Here is a 21656-nt window from a genome sequence, read left to right as displayed (position 1 = left end):
CCTAAAGCAATTGGTTAAGAGAACAACTGCATATCACTTCTTTGAATCAATGACATTAAATTTAAAAACAAAAGAATTAAAAAATTAGATCGTAGCAGACTAAAGGTCCTTAAGACAAGCAGACCTAGACTGAAACCACAGAGATTACTCAAGGATCTGCTCAAACTCAAACATTTATTAGCTAAACAGTCTAACTTCTGGTCCGACCTGAGAGCACCAGGCTAAATCACTGAACTTCTAAAGACATTTTAAGTCAGTCCTCAAAACAAAGCAGCAGCCCTTTAGTATCTGAATACTGCAGCACCCTGTATCCCATCAGCTTTCAGTGGCTTCCCCGCTCCAGATTAACATGCTTTAACAGCCATTTGTCCCACTAAAGCAGTAACAACTCTGAGTTCAGCTCTAGATTAAAGATGACTGCAGCAGAATTAGGTAAAAGAATCAGTGCTCACATTGTAGACCTTTAATCCTGCATTAAAGAATTCTGAGTAATCAGGTAAGGTTTAGTGGAGTTAACTTGGTGACAGAAGAGTTCTGCATTATAAAGAAAATAATCTTTATACCTACCAATATATCAGTACTAGCAATAGTACTGAGCCTCAAATACTCAACAGCTCTCTGCTGCAGCTCAACATCAGCATTCTTTAGCTGACTGTCACTGCGCAGTACATCTTGAATTGTAGTTTTGATTTCTGGAAACAGGTTCACAAACTTGATGTAGGTGGACAGAAGCAGAGCTCGGGTAGGAACACTACACAGATGAAACTTGGAATGTAGCAAGTTGAACTGGATGAGGGGACTTAAAAGATGGGAAGAAAAATAATTTGTTCAGTTTTTGTAGACATGATAATCAATCTTAATGCATTACTAGCAAGAACTGAATCGTTTGTTAACTAGTCTTCAGTAATATTAAATAGACCTTAGATTCTTTACAGAAAGCATTACTACTTTAATTCTGTATGTCAGAAGGTGTTTTTTTTACCTTGATCTCGGGTCACCTGCTATCAGATTTCCAAATTCTCCCAAGATGTAGCCACCTACTTTTACAAGATTCTCATGGCATGCTGGAGCTTGAAGAGCCTGTAAGGACATATTAATAGTCATCAGCATGTAACATATGAAAAAAGATCTTCCTTGTCACTTCCATTTCCAGTTTCCTTGTCTATTTTCCTGTATGGGCAAACCATAGGCCCAGACACTATAAGGCACTTAATGAGAGAAGCATGATAGCTGGTGTGACTTCACAGAAAAATCTAGCAAAAGCATCACTTGCTTAAAAGCACTTAGGCCCATCTAGCAGCACTGTGAACTTCTGAGATGCTGAAGTTTACCCTGTTAGATCATGTGCTGTTCACTTAATTCAAACCTCATTTTCAAAGTGAATTGAAAACAGTCACTCTCACCTCAAAAACAGTCTTTGCTGCATATCCTTGAACATCATCCCTGTTGATGACGATCTGGATAACTCGATACCACACTTCTTCACTCACATAGTCACCAGCAATGCGGATCAGATTCAAGATTGTATCCACATACCAGGTATAATCCACCGCGTACTTCTCAGCTAGAATCGCAACCTTCAGAACCTGAACACACAAGACAGAACACAAAAGGTTAACTAGCTTCTACTACAAGCTGTATATCAAGATGCACTTTCCCATACATACAGTGATACCCCACGGTAGCCTGGAAGCTTGAGTTTCAGGCACATCAGCTCACTCACTTGTTCCCACAGCTAAGGTGAAATAAAGTGAAAGGCTGTGCCAGAGTACAGCAGGTGTCAGGATCCTAATGCTTTCCCATAATGCATTCAACTACCTGTGGCTTTTCAACTGTGCACCTAAGTGATCACAAGCAATTTATTGAACAGTTTTGCTTGCTATAAAAACACCATCTAAACCATCACTCAGATGGGATCAAGTAGGAAATTGGATATCTCTTAAAACAAGGTAGAAGGTGATAATACAAGCTAGCAAAGACCAACCAGCATTACCACAGTGTAGTTGACTTTCTCAGGTCACACTCAGATTCCCACATCCTGAAGCAAACAATCATCTTAGGAGGATACCTCCACATAATTTACCATCAGCTCCGTTTATAATGATCTGTTCTTTTAAGAGTAGTAAAGGAACACAATGAAACTCACATTACCTGCCAAGTCAGGGGACACTGACAACAGCAAGCAGACAGTACAAGAGGTAATTCAACTAACTCTGTATTACACATTCAGTTCTTCAATCAAGAAACTCTAGGACCTAATTAAGCTAAATAACTGCTGAAGTACAAGTTTTGGCTACCATCCTAGGAATGTCATCAGTGTGAGTATTTCCATTTTCACATTTTTACCCTACTGGTAGGAAGGAGATACATAGAAGGCCTCTCTTTTAGCTTATTATAAGGTATTGGTTTGGGGAACCCTTAGACTGAATGTTCTCACAGGATACAAATTATGAAGCATTTATCACATCAATTTTTGAAGCTATTGAAGAGTTGACTAGAATAGGACCTAACCCCCAGATGTAGAGACTGTGTGCGCTCAAGCTCTGACTAAATTCACTTTGTTTTCTATATGCAGTGTCCTTAAACCAAGATCAGCTTTTAAAATTCTTAGTTTCCAAGGTTCCCCCCCTGCCATTAGTTTAACCTAAATTAAGAACATTCTTTGCTATTAGACTACATACTTAGGGATTTTGTCTGTTTTGGTAGTTTTGTCTGTGGGTTTTTTAAAACAACTGTATCGTAGACTACAGAGCATTCCAATCAATAAATGGTATCAAAGCCAGCTATGAAATAAGGAAAACATAAATAGCTTACAATTTCTTCTCTAATGGAATAATCAGCAGTCTCCAAGTAATTCAGCATTTCAGCCACAATCTGCTGGGCATTGCTTCGGTCACACATTGCATACAGAAGGTCCACAGCTCTCTGTCGTACACTTACATCCCTTTCAGTCTGCAAAAGGGCACACAGCACAAGGTCAAAAAGATTTCATCTTCATTTGGAAAATACATGCAACTTGAGATGAAATTTACTCTAATCTACAGTCAAATTTAAAACAAATGCATTTTCATAATCTTTCAGAAGCAGAATGAACTTAGACATAACCTCCACATAAACTGAGTTTCTCATGTTATTCTCACTTTGTCACCTAGAAAGAGGTCACTGGAGACTCAGGCAGCTTTCTGCTGTTAGATAATCCAACAAAATTTCAAATCACCAGGTTTTGCTTCTGCAGCATACATATTCAAATCTGTGCAGGTGCTGAACAAATGGAGGAGTTTGTATAGTACACTCCAGTACTACTCCAAGCAGGGTGAGTTTGTGGTCCACTGTGTAACTCACATCACTGGCCATAAATGCACTAACAACTCAAACTGTCACCAGGCCAGTGGGCAATTAGCTACCTGCAGGTTTAGCACTGGACATGCCCTGTAACCACAGAAGCCCAGCTAGAATAGATACGTAATTTGAAGTCAGACACGTGTATTAATATTTTACAGCACAAGCTTGGAAGAAAACAATGCATTTAAACACCCAAGTGGGCACCTAAATTTACATGCAAATCAGTCTTGCTCTTTTGACTTCTGCTTAGTCACATAAATGTGGCCTGGGAACATGTCTTTCTGGTTTCCTGTCTTTACAATTCCACAATGGAAGCTGACCTGCTCCACTGCTCCCCATAAGCTACTATAGTAAAGGAACAGTGTCCAATAACAGCAAGGCAGTAATAAAACTGTCTTCCCAGCACTGTTTTGAAATCCCACGTTTTTAAAGAATTATTCATCCTCAGTCTACAGCTTAAGCAGATACTAAAGTGTTACAGGGGACACAGCTACAAGTCTCAGATTTACCAGCAAGGTGCAGAAGTAAACTGAAGCTGACCTCTACAATTGCCAGCAAGATTTTGCTGGATTAAGGAAAAAAACAAAACCAGACTCCCAAGAATAACACATTTAGTCCCGAGTATTATTAGCTTAACTGGGTATGGGGAGCTTGGGCCAGTGGGGGAGAGGGTATTGGAGAGGGGAGAAGACAACACTCAAAAACAAACCACACACTTCAATATTTACCTTCAATGCATTGATAACTGTTTCTATGTGTGTTTTCACAGCCTCATGTGAGAATTCAGAGCTGGCAAGCGTGCACATGCTTTCCAGTGCTAGGTAACGCAAATTAGTTTCTCGGTGCTGCAAGAACTGACCTAGCTGGTTACAGGCACGGACTAGTAGATTTGGCTCACTGCACAGAACAGGAGAGAAAGTGAAAGGGTTAAAAGCAACAGGTTTGAGAACACTCAATACAGCATACTATTTCTGCAGTGAAAATTTCTTCAAATGTCTCAAAGTGTCTGCTAGACTTGCTTCACTAGTGAAATGCTAATTCAGGTACTGTGAGCAAAATAATCTCTGTCAGATTAGAGCAGTGAGGTCAATACAAAACACCAAATGAAGAAGCAGCAAAAAACAAAGCAATAACAAATATGCTGAGAGCAACACAGTTCATTAATACTGTCCATATCCATTACTGTGGTTGTGTTCCAATCCAGCAAGCAACTTCATATTGTGTTCTCCTTCCCTTCCTCCCCCAGTAAAATCTGATTGACTCTTCAAGACAAAGCCACAACTTTTCACTTTAGGAAACCCTCTCATAACACAAGTGTTCTCACCTGTCGTGATGGATAATTAAGCTTATTGCCTCAAACAGGACAGCATTCTTCGCATTTGAGTGCTGTACTTTCTTTGACTTTGGTGGCTCCTGTGCTTTGTTAAGGATAGTTTCCAGGCATTCTGTGAGACGGCCACGTACCGCAGGGTCTTCTGGAGAACAACAAGCCGTTGGACAACTTCGTTTTGCTCAAAACCCCAATTGCTACCTTAGGCCTTTCCCCTAGCTAAATCTGAATGAAGTGTTCTGATACATTAAAATATGCAAACCCTCCCCCAAAATAAACTTGGCAATGCTTTGTTAAGGATAGTTTCCAGGCATTCTGTGAGACGGCCACGTACCGCAGGGTCTTCTGGAGAACAACAAGCCGTTGGACAACTTCGTTTTGCTCAAAACCCCAATTGCTACCTTAGGCCTTTCCCCTAGCTAAATCTGAATGAAGTGTTCTGATACATTAAAATATGCAAACCCTCCCCCAAAATAAACTTGGCAAAAGGGCTGGAGCAGGTCCAGAGAAGAGCAACGAGGCTGGGGACTGGAGCTGGAGCACAAGTGCCATGAGGAGAGGCTGAGGGAGCTGGGGGTGTTCAGCCTGGAGAAGAGGAGGCTCAGGGGAGACCTTAGAACCCTCTACAACTCCCTGACAGGAGGTTGGAGTCAGGTGGGGGTTGGTCCCAGGCAAACAGCAGGAGGACAAGAGGGCACAGACTCAAGCTCTTCCAGGGGAGGTTTAGCTTACATATTAGGAAGAGATTTTTTGCAAAGAGAGTGCTCAGGCATTGGAATGTGCTGCCCAGGGAGGTGGTGGATTCACTGTCCCTGGAGGTTTTCAAGCTGAGACTGGATGTGGCACTTAGTGCCATGGTCTAGTAACCACGGTGGGGTTGGACTTGATGATCTCAGATCTCTTCCAACACGATTGATTCTATGATTCTAAGCTACAGTTCTATTTGGGTCAGAACAAAAGCCAGACAAAAAAATCTGCACTCTAAAATATTTCAGTGCTGTAATACGGCAGATAACAGTAAAGACTGTTTAAAATGGCAGCTACCACTGTTTTGTAAGATGCACGCTGGTTTGACATTTTGTTCAAATTAAACACAACATAATTCAAAAGGCCACATAGCTTAGAAACACCCAGGAGCACAAACTTCAGTATTCTTGTCTTAGGGCAATGTGCTTGCACTCTAAGTTATGGTAGCACTGCAGCACACTGCATAGAAAAAGGTGACCACTGCTATGATGTGTGCATTACCTGGAGGTGGATAGCACTGTAACAGCCTCAAAAGTTTTACAGACAGCCAAGGAGCAGGAACAAAGTAGTATGTATAGTCCTGAAGATCTGTTGATGCAGAAGTTACAATCTGTAAAATAAAGAGACAGCATGTCAGCTACTGAAGTGATCCACAGTCATGATAAGGACCCAAAGAATGCTGTAGGTCACCTCTGACAGAGGCTTACAAAACTGTGTCACTAGCAATGTTTAATTTAGTAGATTAATTAGATGCAAGCTGTAATACTATGAGCGTACCATAGCAATACCTAGAAATACAAACTCAGCTTTACAGACACAGCAGTCCAAGAAATCCTTCCTGAAAACACATTTGCTGTTCCCAAAGAGGAAGATGAGCATCTTGTAACACCAAAATGTTTTACTAGAAGCTTGACCTTCTTTCAGCAATTCATAGATTCAACCAACAGAAGGCAGTCTGGTGGCTGCTGATAAGTGAGCTTGGCATTCAAGTCCAAGATGCTATGATAGACTGAACTAAAGCAGAAGGACCAACTAACACCTTCAGTAATATCCATGCACCAAAGCAAAAAAGAGTTAGCTTTCACAGAAAAGGTTTACATGCATAATGAAATATGATAAGGATTAGATCAGGTTTGAGAAGGAGCACCCCCTTCATAGATTTCTTTTCTCCCTTTTATTCTAGGTAAGTATGAGTTGGGCACCAGCTTAGCTCAAAATAATTCTACCTAATTTTTGCTGCTCCATTACAGAACAGCTATGCACTTTCCTCAGCACTCCCTTGCTTTCTAGAAAAAAATCTTCATATTTGAAAAGAAATTTAATTTCTGTGAACTACAAGTAACTTTGGGTGACTTGTAGCTCACAGAAATTCAATTGGGTTACTCGTAGTAACCCACGTAAATCTGGGTCTAAAATACATTTGTGAAGTAGCATCCTCCCTTCTCTTGCATATCTTCCAAAGAAAAAAACCCAAACTAAACCAAACAAAATAGTAACATCAGAGTTCCAGCATGGAGATTATAACTTACAGACACATTCCTCCACTCCTCCCTATACCCTCTGCCCCTGTTTAACCCCTACACTCATTTACAGACTAACAAATGCTTATGACTATTAACCAAGCAGCAGTTCAAAAGAGAGAGCAGAAAAGCAACTCATCTTGTAAGAAGCTTAGATAAAATTAAAGTTACAGGCTGTGTTTTAAGGGGTTTGTGCAGAAGCCTATAGAAACAGTCTTTGATTCAACTACTCTTTGGCATTATAGTAACAGAAAGTGAGGATTAAACTCTACTGTATCATGAGGATCCTTTCAAGTACAAGTCTGATACTGAGAGAAAGAGACCTTTTTGCTACATAGACTCAGCACAGCAAGGATTACACTGAGAAAGTCTGCGCAAACTAGTACAGCCTTCTGTCCTGGTAAGCAACTAGTGTTAGAAAAGGTTAGCGGAACCAGCTACATGTAGTGAAACTATCATCTTTACTTTTGCTGGTACACTAAACTAATCTGACCCTAACAAGTTCAATAAATAAGGACAGTAAGCTAACCTGATCTAGAAAGCTGCATAAATAAATCAACAGTCAAGTATTATCAGGGTTATCACTGGACTCACTCTGCTTAGTCTAGACACTGCCAAGGAGACTGAAGTCTTAAACTCTTCCGGGTTCTTCTGTGCCAAAGTAGTAATCAGACTTGTAGCTGCAGTAACCACACCCTAGAAAGAAAACCACCAAAAACACATTCAATTTTGTAACAGTTTAAGATGCTGCTCATTAACACCTTGCACTTCCAGTGTTTTTAATATACAAAACAAAGTTCAGCCCCATAACAAAGCCCTACATTAAAAAGCCTTTTATTTGTCTAGAAGGAATACTAATTACAGACCTGTAGAATTCCACAGAACTTTCTACAACATAATCTTGCCATGTTTGCAGAGCATTTGATGCTACTTTTTGTATTAGCTTTGTCTCAATAAGATAGCTGTATAAAAATAAAGCCTGGAGGCAAATTGTTTATTACACAAGAAGTGTGAGCAGAAGAAATAGGAGGCAGCAGGTCATTCAGGAAAGAATTCTCACAACCCAACGTAAGAGAGGGCTGTGTATAACACAAACCTTTAGTATTATCTTCAGACTAAAGCACTCTTTATTACTGTTGAAGTAACAACTAGGGGAAATGAATATATATATATATAAACTAAAAAAGGATGACTCCTTCCTTTTTCTTCCTGAAGCCTCAAGAAAACAGCAACCCGTTTGTTTGAAAGACTTGAGAAGAAATGAATTGTACTTAACAACAGAAATGAGACCATTCTCTATACACAATAGGTCAGAGAAGCACAATGAAGCTGATTTACCAAATGCTGGTCATTAAGGAGATGCACCACTCGAGATGTCCAGTCTCCCATGGGAACAAGGTCAGGAGAGGTTCTATACAAACGCAGCAAGCACAAAGCAGCACTTTGCTTTACACTATCCATAGTGTCTCTGCAAGATACCAATACAGATTTAAAATACAGTGTTAGGTCACAGCAATACCTACAGGACAGCATTGTGCAGACTCAGCATCCTGAGTCAGGTCACACCTTTTCAACAGAGCTTCAGACATTTGCTAAATTCTTCCTACATCCAAGTATTTGCTCTTCTTAGTTTTGTCCAGTAAGTTTAATTAGTCAAGTTTTCAAGCACTACATATATCCCATAGCCTCTAAATGATTCTTTAGAGCTTAGAGTGACATTTCACATCTTTTTCTGAGAACTGAGAGTTCATCATTAGACAAACACAAGCTCAAGTAGTCAATTAAGCATTTTGTGCACTGCACAAACAACAGCTATAAAATGCACAGACCATTACCACTAAAATTTTAAGATGCAGTTTATAATTTGCAAATTTGGTTATATGTTCAGAAACCTCCTCAGCAGAAATTCAGTCCACCTAAAATTCATTAATTTATCAGGTTTTCCATGAGATCAAATTGTACCTCAGCTAAAAAACAAAATACAAACCTATTCCTCCCTTGCCTCTGATCTAAATTCAGGCCAAGAGAGCTATCCTGAAGTTGAAAATATAATGCTCATTCTGCACAGGTCACTTAGATATGACATTTACACACACACATTATCTTAGAAATGCAGAAGGAATGAGAATCTGAAGACTGATCTCAGCATATAAACACAGCTCAAAGTTGAAACGAGTCTGAACTGAAGGTGTTGTGCTCTGTCTGTGACTGGTGACCCTAACTGAAATTTTTGTACCTTTTTCAGGTTATCTCATTAAAACCCATGACTCATCTCTGCAGTGTTTGTCTCCACAGAGAACAGTGCCTGGCAAGGGCAGTGCTTGACATTTAGAGTATGAATACAGTTCTTAGACCACATGCCACTTTGAATGCTTTGTAACAAACTAGTATCTTACAAGATCCATGCATGTTCTAAAACATTTCATATCCATCAGAGTTTAAATGCACTGTTTGTACTTGGACATTTTAAGTTTCAAAATAAATTAGCCCTACAATCACAAGTTTGACTTTACGCTTACTTAACTACAGTTTCAGGCAATTGCCAGGTCTCTTTAGAGACTTCTAGCTATACAAAGGGAAAGTTAGAAAGTTGATCACTATTTGCCATTTACACAAATTGCTCTTTGCATAGGTGGGAGAGGAAGCAAGAACGCTCACAAAACAACACTGTCAGGTCCCTTATGAAGTCAGCACATTTAAACTAGAGCTTCAGTTTATAAGAAAATATGTAGTGTAAATATGTATTTAGGTACATTTATTTCTTTTTTCTTCCATCAGGAGAGGTAAGGAAAGTAAAACATACACAATGCAGGGGTGTTCACTAGCACACATTCACTACCACTCTTGGTTAGGAACTGCCAATGATAGGACAAGGGGTAACAGGTACAAACAGAAAGAAGGGAAATTTAGGCTAGATATCAGGGAAAAGTTTTTCTGGTGAGGGGGGTGAGACACTGGCACAGGTTGCCCAAGGAAGCAGTGGCTGCCCCAACCCTGGCAGTGTTCCAAGTCAGGTTGGATGAAACCTTGAGCAACCTGCTCTGGTGGGAGGTGTCCCTGCCCAGGGCAGGGGGTTGGGATTGGATGATCTATAAGGTCTATTCCAAACCCTAAAATTCTCCGATTTAGAAGAACAAAAAAACCGATCACTACAAAGTTACAAAAGCCTGTTCAAGATACTGACATACCCTTAATTTCCTTGTATTTCTACAATACTGCAAGAAATTTCATACTCAGGTAAGTCAAAGTACCTGCAGCTACTGGAAATGGTTACTATTTACACTGCAAGCCCAGGGCTGAACAGCTCCAAGCACGGATCAGGCTGCTGCAATGGAACTGAGCTGCTGCAAAGGTTTATTGGTGCTGTATTTAGGAGAGGCATTTCATACCCACCCAGCTACAAGAATTTTTGGGATTTCTCCAGCGAACGCTTCGGCCATCTCCCGGCTGCCCACGTTGGCGATGCAGTGCAGAGCCAGCCCCATGAACGTGGGGTTCCGGCTGGCCAGGTCGTTCTTGATCGCATTGTTGATGAGGCGAATCAGCTCACTGTTAGAGTTCACCAGGACGGAGATGAAGAGGTATCCCTGGGATTCAGAAAAAGGAGTATTTATTTTAGCTGACTTCAGCTGTGTTTTCTGTTAATGTCATGTGTAATTCTTTGAGACATACAGCTCTGCTCCAATCCCACATGGGCACAAATGGATAGCAAAGCCTAAGAAAGATTAAGTGAAGCAAACAAAAATGGGTAAGTTTAGTGTTACCTTAATTTATTAGTTTCTAAATGTTTCATCAGTCTATTTCAGCATAATAAAGATAATTTTAGATGAGTAGGAGCAAATAAAGAATTTGGCTTATTATTCAGACACCAGTAAGCCACATGCACCTATAGATACAACCTTCCCTAGGAAGAGGGAAACAGATATTCTGAAAATTAAAAAGTTGCTTACCTTTTAATGCAAGACTCAAGGCAATTTCTTAACAAGAGTAATAATTTTATGCTGAGTGCAAAACTTAGCTTTTGCAATTAGTTCAAGACTCCCTGTGCACAAAGGTGTTCAGACTTCAGAATCACTGCTACAGCCAAAATAGGGCTTTATGCCAGGACAGGGGGAATGAAGCAAAGTCCTCTATAAACTCTACAGCTGAGGCAGGATATTAAACAGACCAGCTGATCTGTTATAGAGCCCGAGTGTTACTCACAATTTGTTTCTCTGTATATCTATTGGAACTGAGCAGGTTTACAGCCTCCATGTGACCAAAGTCAATGTCATGCCCCAGCAGAAAGATGAAAAGCAGTTTGCAGACATATTTTTTCTTGCTGTAACCATCCAGAGCCTTGTCACCTGAAAAGCAAGGAAACAAACAACTAAGCCTACATTGTGCCTATGTCTGGTTCCACCCCTTTCTCAGTGGAACTGGGGAACCTCATCAAGTCTGAAGACTTGCAGTTGTACTTAGCAATTAATATTGGTATTCAATTCCATATGTATCACCCTACAGAAGAGAAACAAATTGAGGGTTCAGCTGTTGCAGTACTTCAATTTCAGAAATTTTATTATTTTAGCTTTTATTCACTATACAAAATGCTCAATCTATCCATTTATCTCTGACTTAAAGGACTCTAAATCTTTACAGACTTTCGTGCTAAACAGAAGGAAGTTCATCACAAATCATCATCAAGTGTCAGACAAGCAAACAACTGGGCTAAAAAAAAATTATTATTCCCAGTCACAGAACACAGATGGCCAAAACCATGAAGATTTTAATGTTAATTCCATTTACCATTATCTAGATCCTAAAGGATGGTCATGAAATACTGCTGTCATTTACTGCCTGAACTATCCTGTAGTGTCCTTAGAGTATGCTTTTACTAAGAGGTAGTGCATAGATGTTTACTAAATTTTGATTTTCCTGTTTCTGTTCAGAGCAGTTATGTCTTCCCCACACATGTTCTCTTCTTAAATCAATTATCAAACCTTTATCACAGTACAAAGTGTTACCACACTTCAACTGAAGCACCGTAGAGAACTGAGCAGCAACAAAACCAAACCAACGAGTTGGTTTAGACAGATAAAGCAGCAGAGGTATATCCCAAAGACTTGAAAAAAACACATGAAATGAGATTGCCATGAGGACGTTAAAGTGTTTGTGCAGTGAAAGTATTGACAAGTGTTTCAGTTTTAGACGAAAAATGCACCCTAAGTAAGTCTGGCCTTATGGTGAAGTATTGCTGTATTTTAGAAGCTTGTAAAAGTGACATGGAACAGCACAGCTTACAGTTCATGAGGCAGATCACTTATCTTCCTGAAGGAAACAACTACATATGTATATCCACTTCCTGTTACATTCTCTCCCTATCTTGAATCAGGGGATAAAGGAGTATCCAGTAAATCTCAGTGCTAGAGAGCTCTGCTAGGATAGCAAGATTTTGATAGTTGCTGCTGCTTAAAAGGCTACACAAGCTCCTCAGCCTCACATTCTGGGCCCAGAATAACTAATTTGCCACATCAATGTGTATTCCTTAGTGATAGGCAAGTTCAGCCAGAACAGCACTGCATACAGTAAAGCTTCCTTAAGATATCCCTTACACATTGCCCTTGTCAATAAAAGCCCTGAGCTACATTTTCTTTTTAAACTTCAGATTTATGTAATAGGCAGCTAGACATATAATATTCTTAAGAGCAGGTAAGTTTATCATTCTTCCTTCTCATCTGCTGATGCACAGCCAAGTTAAATTTCCCATGCCACATAAATCTACAGTTCCCATAGATTTCACATGACATTCACTGACTGGATAACAACCAAGGACACCTAACCACTAGTAAACTTAGTCAGAGAAGGAATGAACACTATGTGTGAAGCCATGCAACACTGGTGACCCGACAGAAAACATACCAGCACACTGAACGAGACAATGCCAAAATGTCTACAGGCTTCAACTATGCATTTTGGGGGGTTGTTTTCTATTCTGACTCTAAAAATTTTTATTTAGTCTTATTTTAACTGAGATGAATTTAAGCAAACCACCACTATTTTAATACAGACAACAGTACCCTTCAAATCTGAATCTTTAGGCACCCCTTCATTTTTTTTTAGCTGGCATAGACATTGTATCAGTTGCCAAAAAAACCCTTCATCTTAAAGCCATTTTCATGCTGTGCAAAGAGCAGATGTCTTCAGGTCCATAGTACAGAAGTCAGTAAATGTCACATTTTACTCAGAAACCCACAACAGTGAAATCCTGCTATACTGGATCCTTTGACAATAGTCAGGGCTGCAGAAAGCTGCCCAAAAACATGTTTTCTTCAAGTGACATTTACAGTTTGCTGCCATAGGACTATTTTCTTGCTGAGTTAGCAAACAAATGCAAGGCATTTTGCTTTACTAGACAGCTAAATTTCCATTAGAACCACCAGAGTGAAATATCCAGGGGGAAAGCTGTCGTTTTTTACCTTCTTTGGAAGTAATATGGCCAGAGGAAAGAGAAAATATTCAACCATGTTTGCCTATGTGCTGTCGCCTTCAAACTGCAGCTTAAGCAACAAAGGAATAAAGTATTCTGTACTTATAACAAAAATACTTCTTGCTATTGCTATTTTTCCAATAAAATGATGCTCAAGAGCACAAGTTTCTTCCTACCCCATCACGGTAAGGAGATGCAGATCAAACATACCTTTCCTTAGGTGAGGCAAGGAAAAAAGACAACCCAACAAGCAAAAACCCACTGGAAAATGCAGAGGGACAGCTTTAGTTTTCTAACATTTTTTCAGCTGCTTAAAGAGTTTCTACAAATTCTTAGGATTTGATTTTAACTAGTCACCTACATGAGATACAAAAGGAAAGAAATTATCAGTGAATAAACCAATGGGGCTTTATATTGCCTGGCAACAAAAACCATTCCAACTCGTGCCAAGCCAGCTATTTCTAGGTGACTGATTAAAGGAACAGGTGAATCTGAATACCATTAACAGATACTATTATGATTCACAGAACAGGACACTACAGAAGCTGAATCGATTTTAGTCTTCCTCTAGGGGCCAAGATCTACGTAACTGAGGACTTGCTATGGTTTTGAATAGTCTTAATATCATTAGTTGCTTCTGAGATAAATGCACCCAAAGGCATCAGAAAGTACCTTTCACACAAACTTTACAAGAAGTGAATACACCCCAACCTGTCTCCAAGACCAAGAGACTCAACTCCATCTGCCTGTCAGCATACAACCCATCAGCAATACACAAACGTCACAAGTATAAAACCTAATCTCTCATCATCTCAAATGACTCTGGTGTCAACTTGGTGAGGCCAGAAGGGAAGAGAGAGTACAGAATACTGCAACCCAATTGCTTAATGAAGAACACAAGCAGCTGGAAGCACATATACCCTGAATCACATCGACTTTCACAACAAGCCGTTTGTCATGCCGTGGCAATTCCTTTTTTAGGCTCAGGACCCAGCTATGCAAAGCATTACATCCTTCCCAGACACCAGTATTTTAAGAGCTCAGATTAGCAAGGTCTTTGGATCTTGGGGTATTTGAAGAATTTCTCATGGAAACTCTGCCATGCAATAAAGCTCAGAACATAGCACTACCCAACTAACAAGCAGCTTCCTTCCCCACCATGCGGTATCAAAGAAAAACTACTGTAAAATCAGTCCCTGAAGCACCTTCTCTTAAGACAGAAAAAAATAGCACAATGACAAGACCTTCTGTCCCTTGTATGCAGAACTGGAGGCAGTGTGAGGGTTCTCAATAACAGACAGGCTTATAAACTAAGCCAAATAACAGTTGCTAGAGCTCTTTAAACACTTATTAGTTCCAAGTAATAATATGTTGTCTCTATATAAATATCATTATTTAATTACCTGAGCAATTTGAAAAGAGCAAAGGCCTCGGTGTAGTTGTCTAACTCCAACTGTACTTTGAGTAGTCTCTGATTCAGATTCTTACTGAAATTTTAACTATTCAACTCATCTCCCTCCCATGTAGCACTTAGGTAGAGTTACAAAGGTTCTATTTTAAACATTAATAACATGTCACTGCTTAAGTGCATGCTAAAATTGTAGAGCTTCCCCCAGCCTCAAGCAAACATCCGAACAAGAGCAGAAGGAAATGTCACATGTTCTGTTATCTCTATTGCAATACACAATCATTTCTTTTAACTCAGCTTATTTTCAAATGCTTTCAGGAACATTTGCAAGTACTGCAAATCAAGTCAGCAGAATCAGGAAGGATTCACAACACACGTCAGCAGGTTTTGAGCACAGTGGGCACTGCAAAGGCTACTTGCTTGCCCTGAAAAGATCAGTAGCCATTTTTCTAAGAAATTATTAACAGCTGATCAACAAATGGTACTATTAAGAAACAACTACTACTTTCACATTTCTGTGCATTACCTCCCTAGCATCTCAACACCGAAGTACTGGTTTTCATTGCTCATACCTTTCACACATCCCTCCAAAAAGGAAGAAGTAAAGCACAAAAGCTTTATGAGATCCTTTGGTTCTCAGGCAGCAACTTCTGTCTCTAGTTTGGACCATAAGATAAAAAACAGTGCCTGCTTTTGAATAACCCAGTATAGTCAAGAAACATTCTGGGGCAATTACTGGGCCTGCTAGCAGCCAGAGGGGTCAAGCAAACAGTTTGGTCCTTGGGATGTTCACTGGGGGGCAGAAGGCAAGGAAGCCTGGCAAGCCTAGTCTCACTAGCTTTCAGATGGTTGATCTCTGCCTTAAAAATCTTAGCTTTTAAAACCACAGTAAAGGCTTGTGCAAAGCAGAAAGGACAACACCCATCAAGTGTTTCTTTGCATTGTGTGCTTCCTTCCTAGGCTGACACTGACCTATGTCCATGCAGCTGGCAGCAATCCAGTGATATACTGGATCAAAAGGCTTACTGCTAGCACAGAGGCTAAGAAAAGTGAATTTGCTTTTTGTGAACACAGCTACATTTTGAGACAAGTTCTGTATTTCCACAAGAATGACAGCCCAAGCCCTCTACAAAGGCTGAGTATTTGTGGCAAACAAACCATACAAATTCATAGACCAGGATTTAGTTACCATACTATTACCACCAGCATAGAGTACTCCTAAAGCAGCCCTACAACTCAGGATATTTGAAGCTGATTTTACTTCTAAACATTCAGTTTGTCAGTGAAGACACTATTATTTTCCTAATTACCTTCATACACCTCTCAAATGATCACAAGACACTGCAACTAACCAGACCCAACTTAAATACAAATACTTTGATTTTACAGCCTGCCAAGAAAGCAATGTACTGTTATACAGCTTCTGTCTGAAACAGGTATTTAGAGGCTTATCTTAACTTCCTTACCATGTATTTTGGGACAATAGAGAAAACTTGTTTGAACATGGAAAAAAAACAAAACCCAAACCAATCAACCAAACAAACAAAAAAAAAAAAGCAGAGGTTAGCAACTGACATCAGGGGACTTCCGCACAAGCCACAATTAAGATAGACTAGCACGTCTGAAATCTAGCAGCCACTCTTGTAACAAAAACCCTATTAAGCAATCAGAACAAAACTAAATTCTAATGCCAGATCCGGAAAAAAGAACAAGCCTGAATCAAGCAGAGAACAAAGTTCCTTTGACTGCAGAAACAGCTTATAGACCTGTGAACAGTTTCGTTAATACACAAATTCTGGTCTAAGAGGTCAAAGTGATACAATGATTTAATAAACCAGGTACTTTTTCAGTTATTTATGAAGCAATTACTACTCTAAAGAGACAGACTTCCAGTTTGGTCTAAGCATGGGAGCAAAATCAGCTTAGAGTCTGAACACAAAAAACAAAAGGAATAACATTTCTCCACGCTTAAGTCCTAGGACTTCTGCTTTATCACACTGGTGTAGTTTCTCTCTACTACATTCATCTTATCTCAGTTAATGCAGAGGCATTTAAAGCAACAGTCAAGGACACACTGACCTCAGCAATAGAACTTCCTCATGCTTAAAGGAGAGACAAAGTACAGAGATTCTAAATTCCTGAGCTTGGCACACAGAAGCTAGACCAGAACCCAAAGCCATGGCATATAATCCATCAGTTCAGGGCAAGTATTGCTTTTCCAGAGATGCACAGCCCATCCCAGCCTGTTAAATAAATACAAGAGTATTTTAAATCACAGGTTACCCAAGCAAGGCAGGTAACAAGCTCCACAGCAACTTGCATGGTAGAATAACAGTAGAAATACTTAGCCTCTGACTGTAACAGTGTCAGAACACATCTTGCAAGTTACTTGGGATAGAGCTCTACATCCTGCAACAGAGTAAACTGAAGCATGCACAGGTCCAGAGGCATACACCAGTCTCTTATGCCAGTGTCAAGCAAGACTATATCTGTGGGCAAGAGGCCTTGCTTGTTATAGTCAGACCTTTCCCTGGTTACAGCAATGCAGACAGTCCAAGAGCTGCATCTTTGGTCAGGCAGGGCCAGTAACCCATGGTACCAGGCTTCACCACAATTATTTAGCAAGGGCCTCCATCTTAAGTTCACAGTCACACATCTGTCTTAATCCAAACTATTTCAAAACATTTTTAAAAGTCAGAGCTACACTAGAAGAAACTGGGTTAAACTGAATGATCTCCACTTAAACCAGAAGTTCTGCAGGAGGACAATACACAGCTATCACCTCCTCACACTCTCAAGACCTCAAGCAGTTACACAAAAATGGCCAACCTCAGCTTCTTCCAAATTCTGACACTTAACATCTTTGTTCAGGCTACACCAAGTTATTGTTTTCAGTTCAGTAAAATTTTCCACCTAAAATTCATACAGACTTAGTAATAAAGTAACCAAAATGAAGATCAGCTACAGGAAGGTTTAGTCATCTTTCACTCAAGCTTCTGAATGAGCATATACAGATATTTGTTCAAAACTATTTGAACAGTGCTTAAAAGGATGCTACACAAGGAATGCAGGCTAAAGCTACTGTGCTACTCTGCTGAAAGCTGCTCTATGCTCTGATCATTCCCTGATTCATGGTTCTGCACAGCCAGATCATTTCTTCCCTGCTTCACAAGTAAGATAATTTACTGTTTGCTTACTTCTAACTATTTTTGCACCTGAGCCTCAAAGTCCCTTGCAAAATTGAGGAACAAATTGAACAGGTTTTTATGAACAGTGGCATCAGCAGCTCTTTAACCCACAATTACTCAGTGATACAACACAGCTACTAAATTACCTATGATAAGGAGAGAACACTATTCTGACAGAATTCAGGTCACTCAGAGCTTCGTTACTGCCAAGCTTTCCTGAAGTTCCTAATACAGTGGCTTACACAGCTGCTTTTAAAAGATTCTCACAGAAAAGAACAGTGAAGACCAGCTCTGGCATGTGTAAGGCAGTCTTTCACTAGCAGTGACATTAGCAACCTTCAGAACACACATTCAGAGACTCCTCACAGGGCAAGACTCAGGATGACTGACCTTGACAAAACACCAACTTGTGTCAGTGTTCATTCTTCAACCCCCATAGAAGATTTATTGCACTTTACCAGTAAGTGCACTTGGAAGGCATAAATATTCTTAGCATTAATTTTAAAGGCTGCATTGATTGCTGTGCTACCCCAGTGATTCACAGGTTCAACTTCTTTTTCACTCAGGTTCACAGAAGTATGCAGGTTAGTGGGTGCAGATGGAACCAGATCCAGTTTAACTTGTGGTACTCAAAACGTGTAAACCACCATTTTTCCTAGAAGTACTCAAAACGTGTAAACCACCATTTTTCCTAGAACACTTAGCTTTCATATGGAATAGAAGTTTCAACCTAGCTTCTCCATTTCAATTTGTATATTAAAGCTTTCATATCAGGTACACATGTAAGACGCTGGGGAGTGAGCCACTAACTACTCCTATCTGAAGAGGATTATTCAACAGAATTTGCTCACAGCCAAACACTAGAAACTGGACTACCACTGAAGTCAGTACTTAGGCAGCCTTAACCATTCTGACTTTGTCTACAGTTCCTTTATTGCATTACCTTACTACAGCATGCTTAACCCTAGCAGTGAAGTAAGCAGGTCTGAAAGAACCTCCTTCATGTTTCAAGCACACTGGAACATGCAGTAGGCAGCAAGGAGCTTCAATAACTTTGCTTTTTTGTTATGCTTTTTGAAATTCAGACCCTAACTGCTACCTGAAAACTCAGCCTGATGAAATCTTTTGGTTTCACTACTGAAAAACTGATTAGGTTTCGCAAACAAACTAAAGCTTTTCCATTAACCAAATCAAGATAAAGGTGATGAAGCCCCAAGTTAAGCTGCTGAAGGAACCAGTTTCCTGTGTTAAGTGTGACTGCAGTAAAGCTTCCAGCTAGGCATTAACCTCTGGTTGTTCTTGATGACAGAAGGACATAAGTAGAGTAACTGGTAATGTATCTTTCTAGAAAAACCTGTCCTGTCTGAACAATGAAGAACTCAGGTGCTGAAATGAATTTCAGCAACAGCTGATAACCAATAGTAATGTTATCAGACAGCAAGTAGTTTTACAAACACAGACCAAGAAGACAAGCAGTCATTGTGGCAGCATCTTCCAGATTAATCAACTTACTACACTTAGTTGAAAGATAAAGTAACATGAAAATCTGACTAACTTCTTAAGCATACAGAAACTTCTTAAGCAGTTTTTACCTAAACTCAGGCTCTACCTGAAAGATACACTTGTTTTGTCTGATACAGATCTTGCTTGGAGATTAAACTGCTTTAAGCATAGAATTTTAACTTTTAAATAAATTTACTAGGCAATAAGATGATCCACTTTGATCACACAGCTGCAATTAAAAAAAACAGCTGTTAGTCTCCTACGCAGGTTCCTAGTAGACCCTTGAATTATATGCCAGCTGCTCAGTGAGAACACATACTTGGGACATGAAGGCAGTATCTGTCTGGAAAACAGAAGTGGTCACTGTGACTGGAAAATGGACAGAAGTTTTAGCCTTGGAATGGGTGACGGAGAATGTGTAGAACAGACTATTCAAACCTGCTACTTCTGGCAAAAAACCAGACTAATATCAGTGTCAGATGAAAGGTTTGCAATGAAAAGGAACTGAAAAACAACCTGACAGCAGAGTGAGATGACTAAATGAAAGCTCCTTTTCCTATTTACTTTAGAAAAATAGACATTAAAATTTTATCAGTTACCCTACAACTGAAGTCACCAAGCTGGATAAAGTACGCTGACATTCCTAAGAGAAAAATGCTAGCACAGAGGCATGTGATTACTTCTAATTTAGAAGATTTTCTTAACTATCTTGCATTGTGGTTAACTCTTCCCTCCTAAGCCATTGATGACCCTCAAGTTTTTACAGCTCTTCACACAACTCAGACATACCACTGAAAACGTAGCAACAGATCCCAGTAAGTTCAGAAAGTTACATCAGGCTTTGTCAATGAATTGAGTATTCCACATAGATATGCTAGTCTAAGTCAGGATAGGTAACAAAGGTGAATGAATTGAATACAAATACAGCAAATTCTGAAGCCACATATATGAGCTCCACACTGCAATGCCTTATCTAGCTACACACACAGCTCTTTATCTATTTAAACAGAACATCTGCCACAGCCACTACTGTTGGAACTCATTTAAAAGCATCCCAACCACCCCTCAGAATCTTTAAAATGTGAAACCACATGCACAACTTGAATATAGTTAAGAGCATGACTTATCTTGTGTTGTGTGAGTTGCTGCTTTATGGAATGCAGGAGGAGGGAATTAGTCACTGCACAGCCTTTGTTTCATAGGAATACTTTGTACTGCTGTTGCTTGTGGGAGTGGTCAGGATGTACAGTTTCACCACCTACACATTTTAATCTTAATTCTGCTAGAAGACAGCCTAACCCATTACTTCCATAAAGGGGTCAGGGTGGAAGAGAAGGGGAAGGAAGAAAGGTATAAACAGATTCTGTTTTACTGGCAGTAACTACACATCCATCCACGTTCCTTCAAACTAGTTCACAGTCTTCTGGAAACAAACAGGCTGAGTAGTCACGTGGTTAAGAGGCAGAGTACCAGAAAAAGTTTATGAACAGTAGCCCAATTCTTTGATACAGGAGGGAGTCTGCTCCTGTTATGGCCAAGAATCACAGGACTGTCCAGAAGTTCCATAGTTAAGAGGACACTTTCAATAGTTATTCTGACAGACTGCTCTAGCATTTTGCTTGAGTCAGCAGTTGACAAAAAGTCCAAACATGTAATGACAAAACCCCATAAAAGAATGGCTTATGAGTAAATATGTATAGTTTAGTATGATCAAGCTGCTTACCTTTAAATTTGGACCGAATGTTTGCTAGTTCTTTATTTATCCTCTTTATCTCTGCTTCCTTACTTTTGCCTGAAATGAAAAGAACACGTATCAGGTCACAGTGCTTTGGACAGTCCTCTGCCACCCTAGCTTCTTTTCACCCAAACATGCAGTGTGAACATACAAATATCAGGAGGAATTATTACTCTCCTTTTCCAGTACTGGAACTAGATAAAGGCAAACAAACAGAGGTAACTTAATCATTGCTTTATAGGAGAATTTGAGAAGCTCTAAGGACCTCCCTGTTTCAAGAAGCTTTGCAAACTTTAGACAGTATCACTTGCACATAACCCGAGATGCCTCTACTACTTTCACAAACGCTTCAGTTTTTCTGTTCCTGAAACAGCAAGAGAAAACTGAATTTTACTTCCAATGTGATTACTAGGATCA

General features: G+C 39.8%; 1 protein-coding gene across 1 annotated transcript in view; it reads right to left on the bottom strand.

Moving 5' to 3' along the window:
- The window catches only part of AP2A2 (adaptor-related protein complex 2, alpha 2 subunit), a gene marked incomplete at its 5' end in the record, with an annotated part of 31954 nt that extends 10658 nt beyond the window's left edge, over positions 1-21296 (bottom strand). The window contains 12 exons of the mRNA XM_009082033.1: positions 568-799; positions 983-1080; positions 1404-1586; positions 2815-2952; positions 4071-4239; positions 4667-4817; positions 5921-6029; positions 7534-7635; positions 8278-8407; positions 10333-10526; positions 11143-11285; positions 21228-21296. Coding sequence (XP_009080281.1) covers positions 568-799; positions 983-1080; positions 1404-1586; positions 2815-2952; positions 4071-4239; positions 4667-4817; positions 5921-6029; positions 7534-7635; positions 8278-8407; positions 10333-10526; positions 11143-11285; positions 21228-21296 — 1718 coding nt within the window. The remainder of the gene's footprint in view (positions 1-567; positions 800-982; positions 1081-1403; positions 1587-2814; positions 2953-4070; positions 4240-4666; positions 4818-5920; positions 6030-7533; positions 7636-8277; positions 8408-10332; positions 10527-11142; positions 11286-21227) is intronic.
- Positions 21297-21656: the final 360 nt, after the last annotated feature.

The sequence above is a fragment of the Acanthisitta chloris genome, unplaced genomic scaffold (genome assembly GCF_000695815.1).
Source record: "Acanthisitta chloris isolate BGI_N310 unplaced genomic scaffold, ASM69581v1 scaffold12259, whole genome shotgun sequence".
In the NCBI taxonomy this organism is placed as follows: domain Eukaryota; kingdom Metazoa; phylum Chordata; class Aves; order Passeriformes; family Acanthisittidae; genus Acanthisitta; species Acanthisitta chloris.
This window is presented reverse-complemented; position numbering and strand designations above follow the sequence as displayed.